The following is a 19,365-nucleotide window of genomic DNA, read 5'->3' on the forward strand; positions in this document are numbered from 1 at the left end:
AGATCTTTTTTCTATTGGTAGATTTCCATTGTAAGTCAATGTGTGGTAATTCTGCTGGTGGAGTTGAGAAAAATTCCCCAGCTCTAAGGAATCCTGAAGCCCTTTGGGAGATAATTCACACCCGGTTCCCAACTGGTGATTTTAGAGTGGGCAATATAAGTTTTCCATCATTTTGCTATTCAAACTAAGTGTGCTTACTTGTATCAAGAATTTTCAAAACAGTTTTCAGTGTAGTATTTTCAGCATAGTATTCAGCATAATTCTCAGCATAGTATGGTGGTTCAGAGTGTGAGCTTTGGAACCCAGGAAATGTACTGCCATCTCTATGGATATCCCACTAGCTTTGCAATTTTAGGCAACTTACTTCACCTTTTTTGAGCTGTAGTTTTCTCATTTATAAAATGAGAATATGAGAATACACCCTACCTCAAAGTTAAATGTGATGTAAAATGCATATTGTTTGGGAGGGAATAAATAATAATTATAATCAAATAACTGATAATACATTATTGGAAACCAGCCTAAAGGAATATTATATATAGAAAAAGTCTTTGGTGTGAAATAATTCCTCATATTATTTGCAGGGCTCAAAAAGTTATAAACAATCTAAGTATCTAATAGGAGAATGGTTAAATAAATTGAAAGGTGCGCATATAATAAAGCTTATGGAGTATCTTTGTCAATGTCAGTAAGAAACGTTTTATGAGTTGCTTGTGAATACTAAGTAGGTCACTTTAATGATTTACCTCAACTCCCTGCCTGCTACATGGCAAATACCATGGCATTTCTAAATTCTGTTGAGTCGTTGAAGGGAGAGCATTGACTTTGATATAATTTGTATACTGCCTGCACCTCTGCTTTCCTCTGTTTCAGCTGCTGCTTTGTGATCTGTTTTGGCTGCTAGCTGCAGTTACTTTACTTGCCCCTATTGCTGTTCCCTGCATCTCTCCACAGCCATTTATCCACATCTTTTCTTGGGTCGTACTGCCCACATAGTGGCCCTGCCCCAGCTTTGACCTCTAACATCTTTTGAGGCTCTCTTCCTTGCTGTTGCTAAAAGCTCAGTACCACCTGCTTCTGATTTGTTATTGATGTCCCCTGTACCATTTCACTAAACTGCCACAGGCTGGCCAGCCCTCTGCTCGGCTGTCCCAAAACTGGGGCTCTGACCCTCATGATCTCCATCACTTATCTTTCCTGTTGGCTTACAAGGAGATCCCTGCCCCTTCTTGTGGCTTATTCTAACTCTTATATGTAGGAGTTGGGGGAGGGGGCTGGAAGACTCATTAGCCCCTAGAGATCCATTCTTACCATTGAGCCACAGAGCCCTTTCCATTGCCAAGTGCACTAGGTTCTGATGGACATAATCACTGCCCCTGTCTGCTCCAGCCCTGTTGCTGATTCTTGCTCAGATTCCATTTTCCTTACTCATGACTTTGTTTCCTCTTTCAGGTCATCTATTGCGCCTCTCCATAACCTGCCCTATCAGCTATGCTGCTATATATTGGAATTTGCTGTATATGTGAACCTCAGATGGGAACCCAAAAGTTTCCTGGATTCAGGTCCATGGGGATTGGGAATTTTGCCCAACTCCATGAGCAGGTGATTCCTTAGCTCAGATCAAGTGCAAATCCTTGCTTAAGTCATATTGCTAAATAAAAAAAGCATAGAAAAAAATATAAATGAAAGATGATCCTAACTCTGTTAAAAACAAATTTGCTTGCATGAAGATCACTAGAAGGTAAAATCAAAATATCTGTAATGTTAATATTTGGGTGATGTGACTATAGCTTATTTTCTTTCTTTAATTCTCTGTTTCTACCATGCAATTTATTTTTTAATAGAAAAATGACACAATTTAAGAAATCATTGCAAAGAAATAACCCAGAGACTAGGAACAAATTTATTTAAAGGACAGTCACACTTAAACTTTCTTTTGTGATTTTCCTTTGCTATAAAAAAACAGTAGTCTGGCTGATTCTAGAAGCATTTGTTCTCACTTCAAGTCCTTCAGTACACCTTTGCCTTGCCTTCTGCAGTTCTTGTTCTCATATTCTTATCTGTACCAGTATCTGTATTTGTGGGCATGTATGTTATCTGCTTGCTACCTATCTATCTATCTGCCTATCTATCTATCTATCTATCCATCATCATCTCCATATCATATCTATAGCAGGTATTGTTGGTGCCCTGCCCAATCTTGACACTCACCTTCCCCACATAGGCCAACTCTTAGGTTTCCAACTGCCAGCATCTGCGATTCTTTGCCTGAAGGCTATCTCTGGAGATAGGAGCCTGCATGTGAGACACACTGGAAGTAATTGGAATCGACATGCACCTCCCTCCCCAGCAGTCCTTAACCATGACAGGAATTGGTGATTCAATGCTCCCAACTCCCTTGCTCTTTGGGGAATGGAGACAGTTATGAGTCATGTTCTCTACTGTCTCCCAGAGACTCCAGCAGGACTGAGTCCAGCAATACAGCCATATTGGCTGCCTCATTTCCCCACTCTCATACTAGTTCTTCCAGGGAACACTTCCCCAGTACACATTTGCATTCAAATCCTCCCGTCAGGGTCTGTTCCAGGGAAAATGCAACCTAAAAAAAATCTTCATTCATATCTATTTCCTGCAGTTCACATGAAAATGGCTTAAACGTTACAGCTGTCTCAGAGCTAAGTGTGAGCTCAAAATGTGGCAAGACTGCTAACAAAATGAACATTTTACTAGGCAGCAATACTAGAATAATGGTTCAAAAGAGTCAATGTATCTGTCCTGTTCTGGATGCAACATTTAAAAAAAAATATTCCAAAATTGGAATATGACCGTAACCTGATTAGCAGTTTAGGAACCTAATAACAAAGATAACAGTTAAAGAAAGTAAAGCAGTTTGGCTTGGAGAATAAACCACTAACTAACGGCATAATCACTGTGTTCAAGTGGCTGAAGGGAAGTCCTGTGCACAGTGGACTAAATGTGTTTAGTCTTTTTCCAGAAGGCAGAACTCTGATTGGACAAAAGTTAGAGAAAAGCAAATTTTGACCCTGGCAAATGAAGAATTTTCTAACAATTAGAGCCTTTCCTTATCTAATGCAAGATCCTAGTCCCTGGAAATACTTAGGCAGAGGGCAAAAGTCATCTAAATCCATTCCATCCCTTAAAATAAACCAGGCCACACAAGCCTCTGTGATTCTCACCAAAAGCTCATTTCGGTCAATAGCATTTTGTCTCTGCAACTCCATCAGACTGCCGGCCTGTTGCGTACCTTGCTGGTCCTACCTCTTAGTTTTTCTGGTTCCCCAGAGACCTTCACTCTGGATTTGCACCGTAGTTCTGTTTTCCGGCCAGCTTTGGGTGTTAACAACATAGTTTTGGACTTGCTTTTCCAGAGTCCAGGGCCACCTGCGCTCTCTCTTTGCACAGCGGCTGGCAGTAGGCCTTGTTACCCCAGCCCCTGCCGCTGTCCTACCCCAGATAGCGATGGCTTCTCACCTGGTCCCTGCCTGACATGGGAAGAAGAACAGGACACAAGGGAATAGAATCCTCACTGAGGTGAGAGTTTAAGTGACTTCTAAATTCACTTCCAGCTCTATACTTCTATGAGTATTTTTCTTCTCAGTTTTTGTTATCCTCACTCTTAAGCTTTTTTTCCTTGTCTATTAATCTATAAGCATTGCTTCTCCAGCTACCCTGGGAAAATCAAGCCAGTTTCCAGTTTAATAGCATCAGTACTTCAACTCCCTACCTAAGCTCTCCTTTTCTCCCATGTTCTCCCAAGCCTTGGTGACTGGGTTAGCCTTTTACTTTGTCTAAAGGGATGTACTTCTGTAAGGAAGGAACCCCCAGACCATGCTTTCCCCATGGATGACTTACTTCCCCTCACTTTAACTGGTGCCTTCTTCAGCAGACTGTGTCTTACCTGCAATTCTCCTGCAGAGGACGCTGTTTCCCACACCGAGCACTGCCTTGCCAGACCTCTGGCTGGGCTCAGCGGATACTGAGTATTGCCACCCTCTTCTGCAGGCAAAGCAGACCTGCTGCCCAGTGGGACAGCTCTCTCTGATGCCAAATGGAGAGCTTCTTTTTCATGATGAAAACATGTGTTGTTCCTGTTGGCAGATTTAAGACCAGTAGGTAGAAATACAGAGCTCTGGACCCCATAAGGATCTTGGAACAAATCTTCAGAGAACTGGGCTGGGAAAACTATACGGTGTTCCAATACTCATTTACTTTCTCAACAAACATTTACTGAGTGTCTGCTTTGCCTTGAAGCCTCAGAAATCAGGTATTAGAAAGCAAAAAGGAGCTAAAAATCTATTTAGGGAAAGAGACATATAAGTTATAATGTAATCTGGGATGTGTATAATATACTATAGGAATACAAAATGGGGAGCAGTCACAACAGACACAAACTCCTACATACTATCCTGGGTTCTGGAGAAGAACATGAGTTCATGGGCTCTGTGCTGGCTTAGGATGGGGGTCAATTCCCTGTTGAGCCACTTACTAGCTAAGAGACTTTGGGCAAGTTATTTCAGTTCTCTAAGATATTCCTTGTGGCAGTAGTACTGGGAAGATTAAAGGAGAAGGAATGCAAAAGACCTGCAAAATTTCTGGCACAGAGTAGGTTAAAAAAAATGTTGTTTCCATTCTCTTTGATTGCTTCTCAGGATAGAAATTATTGGGGCAGTTCCTCATCCTCATACAATGTTTGTGGTATCTGGATCCCAATTTCAACTTCTCCAAATGTCTCCATTGTGATGCAGCTTCCGGACTTTCCAAGTGGAAGCCCTTATTACCCCTTATTACCTTATTATATGGGTGTTTCTTTGGACTGCGCACCCAAAATATTTTCATTTTTTTTCTTTTTTCTTTTTTTCCCCTATTCTTTGTTTCTCATTTTCTCTCCCATGGGTTTTCCTCATGAGACCAAGCTCCCATTTCATAACTTTTTATTCTATTTTCTGGGCACAAAGAGGAAACCCCTGATGTCTCAGCTCCTGATTCTGGTAATTTCTTCAACATCAGTCTTCCTGGATAGAGGCTGCTCTTTCCATCTAAATGCATCACACTCTCATGGATGTGGCCCTGGTACCACCAAGTTTTCTCTTTGAATGACACTTGGTAGATGCCTTACTTTGTAGGCATCTTATCTAGAGATGTGAATAAAAGAGGCTCCCTTGTTCTGGGGACCAGTGATGTCTCCATTGAAATATAGAGGAATGGAACTTGGGATGAGCGGGAGGATATCACCAAGGTAAGAAACCAGGCACCCCTAGAGTGTGAGCCAAGGGGAGAAAATCTGTGCGGGGCACAAAGGAAACAAAGATGGAGCTTTCAGATGCCTCTGTCTCTAAATCTCTGCTGGAGATGCAGGAGTTTGTCAAGCCTCAAGTATTCTATCAAAAAAGGTAGATGACAATGTCTGCCACGACACTGAAAATTTAAATTCTGGATTTCATTTTAAATGTTAGAGTTAGAGATACAGCCTTCCTCATAATCAAATTATACTCCACTTTGTCACCTACCTGGTCGGTAGATTTTGTGTGGTGATCCCCAGCTTTCACCTAGAAGACATGTGCTGAGCAAACAAAACCATTGAAATTATTTTTTATACCAGTCAGTCTGTTTCTATTATTGTCACTCTTACAAAGTAGAGAGAGGGAACATACACATTTAATAAATAGAAAATATTTATTATACAGCAGTATCAAGATTATTTGACAACAGACAGTTAACAAGCCAAAGGAAAACACTTTTACAAGAGCTATACAATTTGTATAAGCACATACATTAAGGTAGAAAGTTTCTGTCCTTTTCTTATAGAGTATGTATGTGTACATTTCCAATTTTGAACAATTATAATTTAAGAGCTAGTACTCTATTGTATTCAGGAAAACTTTTAATCATGATAATAGTAGGCATTCAGAGTAATAATGTGACTGGTGTTGAATGTGTTCACCCAATGTCTCAGACTAAAACCTCAGGACAAACTGACATAGTATTTGAATAGTAGAAGCAGTTTTCCTGATCCAGTCTTACTTTAAAAGTATTTGAATGCACAAGTCCTGATCTTAAGAACATATGTCAGTGGCATTAAGATAAGAAACCTGTTTCACTAATAATAGATAGTATATTTTCCCTTGCTAGTTTGTCAATTAGTGGACCATATATTAAGCATTGGAACCACCCATTTACCTCATTCTGCTTCATGACAGTGAAAATATGGAACTGAAATCCATGTTTCAGTCATGAGGTCTTTCTACCAAAGGTGTAATAAAGTAATTTTTTAAAAGGAAAGACAGTCTATTCTTGATATAAAACTGACTAAACTTGGCAGTAGAATATGGAAAGACATAAGAAATACGAGCCTCAAACATTGGAGTGGATGTTAAATTCTGAACAAATGATGCAGTGAGTATTTAAAGAGTCTAAGATACATTTTGGCTGAGAAATCAGCAGCTTCAACATGAAAGAAGCATACTAAACACGACTGAACATAAGGCATAAACAAAGATACTTAAGGGGATAAGATTCATTCCCAAGTAATACAAGAAATCAAAACAGCAAGAAAAATCTCTTTTACTGGGGAGAAAAAAGGGGAGCAAAAATGAAACAACTGGATTACATGTATGTAGATAGTATACACTGCAAATAACAAAAATAAAAAGACAAGTTATGAGTGAAAATATAGGAATAAAAGAATGTGGAAATAAAAATTAAAAGAGATCAAAAAGTGATGAATAAATAATTTGGGAAATCATGACCAGACTTAGAAGTTAGTACATGCTTTAAGCACATAAAGCTCAAGAAGCTGTGGAAAATTAAGAAAACAAACAAACAAACCCTAAAGAAACCTGAAATAATGTAAATACTGCCATTTCAATCTTATGTTTTAATAATGATGTGTGCAAGTTTATAAAATGTACCTTTTTATTGTTACCCACAGTTTTTGCGAACTTTTAGTATAACAAATTTTCAAACCACTTCATTAATAATATATTTCCACATCATAAAATATCTGAAAAATAAGTTTCCTCTTAGAAGAAGAGGGACCATCTGAGCAGCATATGAAAAACATTGGACCAGAGCAGTCAAACCTTCAAAGAGCTCCTGTAAATACTGATGGCAATGGTATATAAAACGTTATTTGGAACATAGATATATCTACACTATATCGGAAGACAATCTTCTCGTTGCAGTTAGATTGACATTACTTTGCACAAATTTCATTATCACAGGTATATAAGGACACAGAAACACATTCACTTGCTAGTTACAGGGACTTCAGTGACAATTAGAAAGAATTATTTGTCATTTAAACCAATAATAGTTGCTATGAGTACACCATTAAGTTCAAAGATGGATTTGTTTCCGTAGCACATAGGAGAAACAATGGCACCAAGTACACATACTGCATCTTAGAAGTTCAACTGGTAAGTATTATTTGCTACAGTAAATGGAAGGTAACAATTTTGCCACATGGTTTGTTCTCTTTCACATAAGGGCAAAGAGAGCCCCCTTGGCACACAAGTAAATCCACAAAAAGTCTTCTGCCACTCTCAAAACAGTCTCTTGTCTGGACTTCTTCTGAAATCACCAATAAGCGAGCATCAGATATGGGAAGCTGATTTTTGCTGACTGATTTTGTTCGAAGCCCCAAGCTTATGCACTGTCTTGCTTCTCACTCCGCCCTCCCTTAGCACTCCTGATGAAACGCTTTTTGGTGATAATTTTGCTCTTATTCCTGTTTTCTAAATAGAGGGAGATGACAAAGCAGCAAGGCATCCACACACCTTTCTCCAAGCGTGACAGCAAGGCTGGCACTGGATGGGGTGCAGTCGGCGAACAGAGGCCCCTTTTTGGGCCAGCTCCCGAGTGTCCCGAAGACCAGGGGTCTGCGGGCCCAGCAGGGAGAAGGGCTTGAGGGAAATGAGCTGCTGTCCATCACTGTTCTCTGGGTGGTTCCACGCCTGCCCCTCCTTCGCCCACCTGCTCTGCCTGACTCCACCATGCTCGCTGGGAATACCATGATGACGAACTAATGATTCAACTGGGCGGTCCTCCCAGGCTGTCCCCTTCCACACGGGCCAAGGGTGTGGGCATGCGTATCTATGCACAATGGTCCGAAGAGATGATGTTGGTTGACTTTGTTCATTTTTGTGATTACAGTTACATACTATATGGGATTGTGCTTTGTCAGAATTCCCTTTCTTCCCAGAGAAGGCTTTTGAATAATTCAAGAAGCAGAATCTTCGCCTGGATCACTTTTTTGCTTGCGGGGTCCAGCGCCTCTCGCGCTGGCCTTTCTAAGACGGCAGCCGCGGTCTCTTCCTTGCTCCTGACTTCACCTCCAGCCCCCGCTTCTCCCCCAGCTTCCTGCAAGTCTCCGGAGGTGCTGGCGCGCCCTGACCACGCCTGCTTTTCCCTGCGGACACCTCCTCCCTACAGGGTGGAAGAGCTTTGCGTATAATCCCTCAGGATGACAGAGGCGTAGGTCACGCTGGGAGGGCTGCAGGGCACCGACTCGGACACGGGGGAGCTGGGCGCCGAGCTGCCCGAGGCCACCGAGTCGCGGAAGGGGGACGGAGGCGTCAGGGCGGGCGAATCCTCTGGGGCTGGTTTGCTGGCCGCCTGCAGCTCCTCCTCCTCCCCCTCCTCCAGCTCGTCCTCCTCCGTGTTCCCTTCCCGCTCGTACAGGTACTCCTGCAGGAGCCTGAACCTCTCGCTGTCGTCCTCGTCGTCGTCGTCGGCCGACGGGGAGACGGGCTCCTCCCCGAAGGTGCTCAGCTGCAGCGGCAGCAGCTGCAGGGGCTGCGGCGGCGCCGGGGGCGGGAACAGGGGCCGCAGCCCGTTCCCCGGAGGCCCGGGCACCGCGAGCACCGAGTTGAAATCCGGGAGCCCGGCGCTGAAATTGCTGACCACTCCCTGCAGCTGGTCCATGAGGGATTTCTGCGCGGGCGGCGGCGGCGGCTGCTGGAGGGGAGGGGGCAAGCCCCTGGGGACGGCCGGGTCGGCCAGGAAGAGGGGCGTCTCCTCCGCGGTCAGGCGGGGCGGCAGAGGCGGGGCGCTCACCGCGGCCGGCACGCGTCGGTGCACCACCATAGAAGGAGTGCTGGGCGGGCTGAAGCCGATCGGCCGGGCATCCTCCTCCTCCACGTTGTAAAGGGTCTTGGTGCTGGTATCGGAAAAGGTCAGGCTCTTGCCGGAGCCTTGGTAACTTTTAGTGAGGGGTTTGATGACGGCTGTTTGGTTGCAGGCCGTCTCATTGGTCTTCACGTGCACAGAGAGGCGGTGCCACATGTGCTGTCCCTTGGGCACCTGTCTTCCACCTGGTTCAGACCATGACACAGACTTGCCATTAAAACTATGAATAAAATAGAGATAGGTTTACTTGCAGATGTATCATGCGCAGAGGATGACATACATATAAAACATTGGTTAGCCCAGCTCAAAGCAATTTGACTCCCCCCTCGACGGCATGTATGCCTGTCCTCCGCACCCCTACTCTCTCCTTATTATACATCCAACACCAAAATCTGCAGCGACCACAGGTTGCCTCTGAAGCAACCCGGGATTCCATCCACCTCAAGACAAGGTAGGACATTTTGACCCTGAGAAAAGTTGCAGGGGAGAAGAGCCAGCTTGTTGTAGAAGTAGCTATTTTCATTTAGGTCTATGATTTCACAGCTATTACACACACACCCACACACATACACACACACTCTAAGGCAATGATAAAATTGTTGCTCAGTGCAAGCCTTTGAAAGATTCCAAAATTGATGGAGGAAACAAATTAAAAATAAAATCTTAGTTACACATGGACAACAGAGCATAATGACCATAGCTATTGCCTCCCTTTCTTCTTAGTCCCTGGAACAAATTAAAACACACGTATAAAGCTACTCTCATTGTCCTGTGAAGTTATGAAATACATCCTCTCAGTTGCCCATTCTGATATGTAGGTATTTCCTGTGTTAACAGGCGTGGCATGATTATGCACATGGCATCTGTGCAGAAGAGGAAAAAAAGGAGATGACAGAAAAACCCAGACCTATGCTTCACTTAGGAGTTTCCTAACTTTCGGCTTTCTTTTCATATCAAAGTATTATTCCTGACACACGCAGTGGATCACAATTCACATAGCAGCTAGTTTGGGATTTTCACACTGGCAGCATTTAATGAGGTGTGTTTGAAAGAGACAGAACTGGAAGGCCCAGAAAAATACAAATACCCGTATCCTGCTTTAGTCTTCTCACATAGTTTGATGTAAATTGACAAAATTAAGATTCAGACAAAGGAGAAGTTACTGAGACCAGACTTCTCCGGGGCCTTTTCCTCATTGAGCATTGGTGAAGAAAAGCCTTAGGGCAGCAGCAATCCTCCACACTTACCAACTTTCATTTTCATGGGATCCTCATAAAACCAACCAAATAGAATATACCTCTGAAGAAAAAACAAATGAGACGTACTGGGTGCATATACTACAAATTCTATTCTGTCTGTTCTAATAATTCTGGTCTTACTTTCGGACTCAGTTTATTTTCAGTATAATTTTTAGCAGATGGTGGTACCTTAACGTAGCATACTATTAATAACAATAGTGTTAATACTTAAATCGGGAAATCATTTGTTTCTTCTTTTATTTTTTTTCAGGAGTTTGCTTTTTCTTTGTGTCCATGAAAACAACAGAGAAAGTAGCACAATAATGACACATTTTTGACATTAAAAGGAAGAGGGAAAATGAGTATTTTTTTCTTAGGTGGATATGTGAAATAGACTATTTCATAGCGGATTCTTTTGTTTGGAAAAATGTAGGAAATGATCAATAGTTAACATAATGGTTTATTTAATCATTTTGAAAATACAAGAATGACTACTTCAAAAATTATATGTGAGTTCCACATTTATGATGAAGGTAGTGTTTTGACATTTCAAATTTTACAATCCTGAAAGTGAAGTGAGTCAAATAAATACAGATTTGTGTTGAAAGTCTGATATCAATTATAGAAAATTCTGGATATAAAAGTTTTAAAATAGATATAACAGGTAAAATTTTCTCATTATTTGGGAAGAAGGCAGTTCCTCCATATATCTGATAACCTATGCTGTATTTTTAATTGTCTAAGAAAAATCTCATCTCTAAAATACTATATCAAAATACTGTATCACTCAAATGTATGCTTAATATATTCTCTTAATATATATATCTTAATATATTAATAATAATATAATAATATATTTAATTATTTTATTTATATTTATATTATTAATATTTAATATATTTATTATATTTAATTACTAATAATAATATATTAATATATCTTAATATATTCTCTAAGAATGTATATCTGCTTATAAATGTGAAATTACTGACTTATCGACTTCTAGACTCTCTTGTTAGAATAGATGACTCTCTCCTGAGGTGAGCAAACTGAAGAATGAGCCGGTGGTGTCTGGCAAGAGCAGTCAACCAGCCAAAGGCAAGACCAGAACCCAGAGCTCCTCTTCTGAGTTTGAAATTCCAGGCAAGCTCACCTCCCACTTTCACCTTTCTCAGTTTCCTCCATCTCCCACCCTACTCACACATTTTCCCTCCTTATGCATTTAATATGCCTCTTCCAGAAAGTATAAAAGACTGCCCAGTTGCCTCTTGCCTTGCATAAATATGCTTTAGTGTAATTTCCAACTGCAATGCTTTGCATCCCTTTCAATTGCAATGGAAACACTTTTTCCTTCTCCAGATGCTTGCCTCTCCATGCTCATTAAGAAAATCACTAAACTAAAAGGCTGCTTGTGTCATTTAGGTGTGTGTGTGTGTGTGTGTGTGTGTTTTAAAAACCAATTCCCTTGACAGCTAGTCTGACCTAATTCAACACTAGGCTTAGATATCCAAACAAAACATTGCCGTCTCCAAATATGCCAGCAAAAAAGGTAACCTTGTATTGCTGGGACTTAGTTCACTCTCTGGCTCCCTCACATGGGTACTTTTCCGCCTTGTCCAGGGGTCCTATATGAGCCTCTTTTCAAATCATGTAAAAGGCATTATTAATCATCTTGCAGACAGATATGATCACAATTTAGTTCTATTTAATCCAATAGCAATTTTATTCTTGGGATGGAAGATTTTCACCCTGGCTGTCAAAATTAGCAGCTTTCCTTCCCCTCAGAGTCTTGCTCTAGATTTTCTGTAAAGTGCTGTTTAATTAGGAAACAGTTATAATGCCCTAGGGAATTTTATCAGATGAAGAAAATTAGATTAACCTTTTTTTTTCAAGGACAAAATAAATTGCTTCCTAAAAACCAGAGTGGAGGAAAGGCACCATCTCATAGAAACTGCATCACAGGGTATAAACTTTGGTCTTTCTAGATTAGTTATTTTTAACCTATGGTTCACAGACAGCTTGAATGGTCCATGAATCTACATGTACATCAAAGCATTGTTTTTAGGCTGAATCAATATTATGTTTTTGTAGATTATGGGCTGCTATTTTTAAATGCAAAATGCTGTTATGATAAATGGTACTTCTAGATACAAGTGTAACTAAGTTCTGAGCAGCCTTTTTTCATGTTTTGTGTTGAAGTGGCCACTAATAAAGGTACAATTACTATCACAGATTCAGGTGAAGGTTTAATAACCATTTTCACGTGAAAAGTGATTATCCTATTTGAAAAGGTTGGGAACCCATTGCTGTGATATTAAGAAGAGAAAAATTTATAAAATATGGGGCAGCAAAAAGGAATAAATGCATTATAAAGATGCAATATTATTATGAAATAAGACTTTTATTTAAACCCGGATCACTTTAATACATTGCGTTTCAGCCATCAGCTTCTTCATTCTATTGTTTAATTTTACTTGGTTCCCTAATCTTAGGAAAAGCAACCTGGTTTAGAAACACCACAAAATTGTCACAAAGCACCTGACCTTTCTTGCTCTGACTTCAAAAGACAGACATCAGACTGAACAATCTTATATTTGAAGATCAAATGCAGTAGTGTTTGGAGTAAATACCTCGAGTGGCTAAATATATTTACTGATATTGAAGTGATTGGAGGAAATCGCCGTGAGGCCTAGGAGGAACTAGAGACATGGAGGATGATATACGCTGAGAGTCCTGTAGAGCTAAACAGGAGGAGGGCAGCGGCTCCAGCTCCAGCAGGCTTGGGATCTTGCTTTGGTTTTTCTTTCGTTAGATAAGTATCACAATCCCCCCAAACAGAAAACCCAATATTTACAGCACTTTAGAGAATAGTTGGAAGTGGGTGGTGTAAACAGATTAGTGTATCTTTTTTTTTTTTCAGATGAGTTTACCTTTGGCATTCAGAGTGATCCTGTCTGTTTTATCTGTTTCGGTAAGTACTAGTTCCATCTGCAGAATACACTGCTCTCTGCTCCAGAGATGTCTAAAATGGGAATAACAGTGGGTGGATGTGTGAGATCAGGAGGGACGCATCCTGCACAAGCTGCCTGAGGGGGAAGCTTGCACAACACCTGTCTCCATTATGTCCAATGCAAGTCTTTGCCACTAGGCTTAATAGCTGCACAACAGACGTGAGGATGGCATCCGGAGAGCCCAGACAAGGCAGGACCTTCCCAAGAGGAGGGAAGTCTAGCTCCTTGGAATCTGAGGAGGGTAGCATTTGTTTTCTTTGAAAATGAAAATGGAAACAGGAAATGCCATTGGGTCACAGCGTGGAGAGAGTGGCTCACCAAGTAAACAAGCTACAGCCACAGGCTTGCAGACAGTTCTGCTGTGGCCCTGCAGCTATGACTGGGACATTTGGCCTTTCAAGGAGGAGGTGGTGCTGCCCTGAGACGCTTCAGATGGGGTGCCAGAGCCGCCGTGTCCAGGTATCTCACCTCCACCTGCTTCAGCAAGCTGCTACCAGAATGCAGTTTCAACAGTGATTCTTGTAGCACATCAGGCATAGGACTATTTGAAACCATTTGAGTCAGACTCCTGTTTTCCCAGGCAAGCCCAAGTTAGTCTTCAACACAAAGAACTCCCACTGACTCCAGTTTCCCTTCTTGAAAGCTTTCCAGAAAAAATATGCGTATTTAGTATATATTCTGTATATATATATATATATATATATATATATATATATATATACACAGAAGATATATATTCAGTATGTATATATCTATATATCTTTGGAAGCTTATCTGAACATATTTAAAATTTCTCACCTTATTGAATCACCACTTCTTGTAAGGTAGAGAATCTCTGAATGCGTTGGTGAAGACAAACGCTTTTCGATATCATGAGAACATGGTAGTTTCTGATGATTTTAAATCTTAAATGGCACTGTGAATTTTATCCCTCTCCTCTTTCATTCTAACCTCATCATAAGCTAATCAGAAAACCATTTGGCTTGCTGAAATATACAATATCACAAAGTCTAAATATACAGTCCTCCTTTTAGAATCTTTAGATCAATCACCTTGAATATCCTAAGGTTATATGATTCAGGATAAAAGACAACATAAAGAAAATCAGTTTGCCTTTATTAAGCCTTGTGCTTTCTCCAATGAATTAATAAAGAAGAAGACATCCACAACTGAAATCACCTCATCAATAAAGTACGTAAGAGCCCATAAACTGTGTCCGGGTGTAGGGTCTACTGTCTTGAGAAAATTGACAAATCTATTTCAAACTAAAGAGTAGAATTCTGATGGTTACTAAACCTTTTCTAAGTACATTTTAAATGGCCTTCGGCTCAACCTAATCATGATTGCTGGCTGAGGAGAGAAATTCTGGTGCCAAAGTTTATTTACGACATCACGTTGGTACGGCAGCACTGTTTTAGCAGAGGTATACCGGGTGTAATTATATTCCTCCAGGAGGTATAGATGAACCTAATTATGTTCCTTTTGAAGAAAGTTCAGGTCAAGCATTATCATTTTTTTCTATGCTCCATGCTTCCAGACCTATAATTTTAATAGCAAGTCTTTCGATGCTCTTCAACAATACTTGGAGTCCTCACATTTCCCCTGGAAATAGAGGACAGTTGCATTGCCCTGCAGGGCTTACTCCTCAGAGGCAGGAGAGATCTAGGCAGACCATAATGATTCAGTAGGCAGCTTTATTTCTATCACTAGTCCCTTTGCCTTGCTTGTTCACGAAAGCTGTGGAAACTGAAGGTCACAAAAAGAACATATCTTTTTTTTTTTTTTTTGCAGGAACAACCAAGGCTAAAAATAGTCAGTCTTAGTCTATGGTGCACAGCTTGGAAGCTACCAATCTCCTCCTGATCCTTTACTATCTCCAGAAAGCTTGAGTAGATCTTATTTCAAAAGTTCTTTACAACCAACCTGTTAGCTTTGCTGACCGTTGCATTATTTTTTGTCACCTGCCAATGATGGACCCACTTTCAGCCTTTGTTTTTGCTTTTAGGCACTCACCTTTAAGTCATGAAATGTTAAGTGACTCTCTTCTCTCTCTGGCCCTGCTGTCATGACATGACAAGCACATCTACTAGTCCCATCAATCCCTTTTGACAGGCAGCCAGCAGCTGTCATAATCAGAATGCCCTTCCTGTGTTCTTGGTCAGACTCAACCCTTGGTGCAAGAAACACTCAACGCTTTTTGACTTCGGAGAATTACAGAGAACGCATCCAAGCAGACTAGAGCGGCTCCGATCTAGATGTGCAGAGTCCTCCCAACCACCACTTATTTTTCCCTCCAAGAGTCAGTACGATTTGATTGAGACCACACACTTTCTATTGGGGCCTTTCCAGGGAATGTCAGAACACGACTTCCCAATGCACTCCACTGAGTGAAGAGAAGAGACGCTAGGGCGCCATTCACCAGGCTCCACAGCCAGGTTCAGCAGCAAACATTTGAACAAATTGGGCTCCTCATCTGAAGAGCTATTCTAGCCACAGCCACCTGGTCAGTGAGCTCCCTCCTGCTGCAGGAATGTGTACCTTTGACTCTCCCAGGAGTTTGAAGGGCTGTAAAGGAACAGCTAAAAATGACCACAGACTCCGTGCACAATGAATTGAACATGGTCTATGTTCTTTTGTTGACTTAAAGAGACACTGTCAAGACCTATAGGTCAAAAATTGGACCAAACATGCACCGGTTTTATCAGATGGAGAAAATCTGATAAAAGCACTAAAGTTCTGGGAAAATAGCTACTTTCCTTTTTTGTTTGTTTGTTTTTTGTTTTGGTTTTTGGTTTTTTTTTTTGCAAAACTCACTTTTTGTGGGACTCACAGAACTTTTGTTTTGTGCTCCCCAGGGCATAGGAGGCACCCAGCAAAGGCTGGTGTCCACCTCGTCAAACTGACATTATGGAATCCTTCCATAAGTTCAAATTATGGCTTTTACTTTAATGCAGACAGGATCATATCAAACATTTGTGTAGCAGCAAAAAAAAGGCAAAGAAAGAAAACAAAAGAAAGAGCTCTGTTTGCCAAGGAGAAGCTGACAAATTTGTGAAGGGGGAAAATTCACTTTCAAGTTTGTGAGTGGGAGTCACAAACAAAAGTGAATCTCTAGAATGGGAAAAAAATGTTGCCTCTTGCATCAAAACATAAAAAAGCAAAAAGACTAACAGCTTGACAGTGTCCTTTTAAGAACGATGGACGATCAAATTAAGGCAGTCGTGCAAACCATGGCACGTAAATGGTTCCTCATTCTTGATGGCATGCACCACATCTGTTTCCATGTTAGAAAGTAGGAAAACCCAGGAGAGAGAAAGCAAGGGGCAAACCACTATTTTTTCCATGCAGCTTCTCTTACACATTCACTGCAGTGTGTGGGTTTTCAAAGCTGCACATGTGCCGACGGACACTGTCTGGTGGGCGAGAATTCTGGCTGCCTCTTCCTGAAGATGGAAAAGAAAAAGATACCCAGTGAGTGAGCGGTTATACACGTATATAGAGATGGCGATCACACCACTTGGGCGGTGCCAGGGCTGGGGTAGGGCCTAGCTGGGCTCCTGAGCCTTTCTCCACGTCACCTGCACCTTCACATCCTGGCTCTTCCTTGTGTTGCCCAGCTGTTTCTTACTGCCAGGCCCAATTCTGAAAGTCACATCAGTGGAGTGCATTCTTTCTTTTACCTTGTGGGACCATCTCTTTCCAAGTGGCAGATGCTTTCTCTGCTGTGTGTATGTGTCTATCCCAAATTGCCTCTTTCCCCTCCACTCTTGACACTCTCCTTTATTCTTGGAGGCAGCGGACTCCACCTGAATCTTCCCACCCACCATCCCTCTTAAAGGATGCTTATGGGTTTATGTCTTACACTGTGACTTGTAGTGATAATTTTACTCTATATTATGTTATCGTAAAAGCAGTGCTGTCACTTAGCATAAAGTCACATGTTTCTCTTGGCCCTCATAAGATGGAATGTATCTTGTGGTGGAAAGAAGGGAAGTGGCGAGAGATTGGGTAAGCCTCCCACCAGGGAAGAAGGTCATCTCATTCCCTGGTTGGATGTCTCCTTGTACAGCACAGAGTGTGTGTGTGGTAAGGGGAGAAGAGCCCTGACTTGACATGACCAGGATGATGGGGCGGCCATGTGCAGGTGGCCTTTCCAGCATCTGTTGGAGTGAGGATACGTGGGTTTTGCCCAAGTTCAGGACACATGAGTTTCCCACTTTATTAGGTGGTGGGATAAAGCCATCTTAGTGTCGCTCCACATAAGAGGGCAGCCAATCATAGAAGAGAATTTGAGGAACAAGATGCTAAAGGTGAACCATCAGCAGGTGCTGTGAGTGGTGTGGATAAGGTGACAGTCATGAAGCCCCTATAGGGCTTTCTAGAAACTCACAAACGTTCTGTCAATCATCCTTGGGCCACCGACCCCAAGATCCTGGTGACAATTATCCAGTGTTAATCAGAAGAGGACTGCAACAGCTCCAGGCAAGTCAAAGACCTTTGTCAACTCTCCTATCTCTTCTTCCCATCAAAGCAAGCAGAAAAAGGGAAATTCAGAAGAGGAAAGAGGCAGAGATATTTCAGGAGCAGACCATGTCCCTTCCCAGTCCAAGTCTTTCAGGCTGAAGCCTGACATTGTTCTGGGAAGGAGAGATGTGAGTTTGAGGTTTGAGACAGGAATACAGTGGAATATCTTTTTAATACCTGAAAGCAAGGAATCTAGTATGAATGCAGAAGGTGAGAAAAAAGATTTTTCATAGCACAGTTATGAAGGTGAAGGAGAAAAATTAAAATTGATCAATATGTATATTTCCATCAAGTTTGGACCATTCAATAAACCATTTGAAAGTACATGATCTACCCAGAACAATCTGAAATCCTCATCCAGAGATAAGAACTTGAAACACCTCGGTATAATTTTATTACCACTACAATAATCAATTTACTTAAGAAAATTAGACAAAGAGATGATGTTTGTTACTGAATGAGGCAAAGTAATATGACATTTAATATGCCCACCTGAAATTACAAAGATCATGAAAACAATGAAAACATTAGTAGTAGATGCCCAGGAATAAAAATATGATGCTTGAATATATAATGAAGTTACTGGTAGAAAAGGGCATTTCACCTGTAAACTAATGTTAAAGCAACTTCATTTCTCATGAAAGAAGGCAGAAAATACACTCAAAGCATTTGGCTTTGCCTTGCGAAACCGCCTGCATCCCCTTGAATCCTCCGATTAATTCGCCTTTAGATAATGTCTGTATGTGGCCTGGTCCAGGGGTGCTGGGAAGCCAGGACCCTGGCAGGGCTGGCTTCCTGTCCCCGTGACCAATACAGACACACGGTGGGTCCTTCATCAGAAGGGCCCTGTATTCAGGGTTTAGTGCTGTGTGGTCATCCTTTTGATATTCGTAATCATTTTATCACTTAATTTGTGTTTTGTAAGTGATGTTCCTCGTGGAAACGGAGCACGCACGGCAGGTTTAGAGCCTCACCTCAAGCATGATCCTGCCTCTCCGGACAGGTTTTCAGTTTCTTGTTCCTTGCACCCCCCCCAGCCCCCCTTGGGGACCAGAGCCCATCCAGCCTCCCACTACCCACCCCTGCCCAAAGATCACTGCCACCCTCCTCCCCTGCCAGGGGACTGTGGGAACGGGTGTGGGAAGATCAGATCAGGATCAGGTGAACGTGCCCAATAACGTCTCAAGGCAGCCGATGGCCGTGGCCAACTCCTCCTTGAGCTGGCAGGTTTGCGGCGCATCTGGTGAGGAACATGGCGGGGGCGAGCCTCTCGCTCGTCCTCCATGCATGTACCTTGCCAGCCCCTGTACCGTTGTTGCGACACCCTTGAGGGCTGCCGGTCTACCATGGGCTGGGGCAGGAGGCACCTGGAAAGGGGAGACGCCTGGTTCAGTTTCTCCGTGGCATCTACCCAGTGACTGGCTGGAGGGGAACCTGGCGGCCTG

General features: G+C 42.0%; 1 protein-coding gene across 3 annotated transcripts in view; it reads right to left on the minus strand.

Annotated features, from left to right (window-relative positions):
- Positions 1–434: 434 nt before the first annotated feature.
- The window catches only part of GRM1 (glutamate metabotropic receptor 1), a 402,900-nt gene continuing 383,969 nt past the window's right edge, over positions 435–19,365 (minus strand). For 2 of the 3 annotated variants that reach the window (XM_082474476.1, XM_082474477.1), the window contains one exon: positions 435–9,367. In XM_082474476.1, coding sequence (XP_082330602.1) covers positions 8,446–9,367 — 922 coding nt within the window. In that variant the 3' untranslated portion in view covers positions 435–8,445. Of the gene's footprint in view, positions 9,368–16,754; positions 16,840–19,365 lie in introns of all 3 variants that reach the window. The other variant, XM_082474478.1, reaches the window with a different exon arrangement.

The sequence above is a fragment of the Balaenoptera physalus genome, assembly GCF_965194825.1.
Source record: "Balaenoptera physalus genome assembly, chromosome: 9".
Lineage (NCBI taxonomy): Eukaryota > Metazoa > Chordata > Mammalia > Artiodactyla > Balaenopteridae > Balaenoptera > Balaenoptera physalus.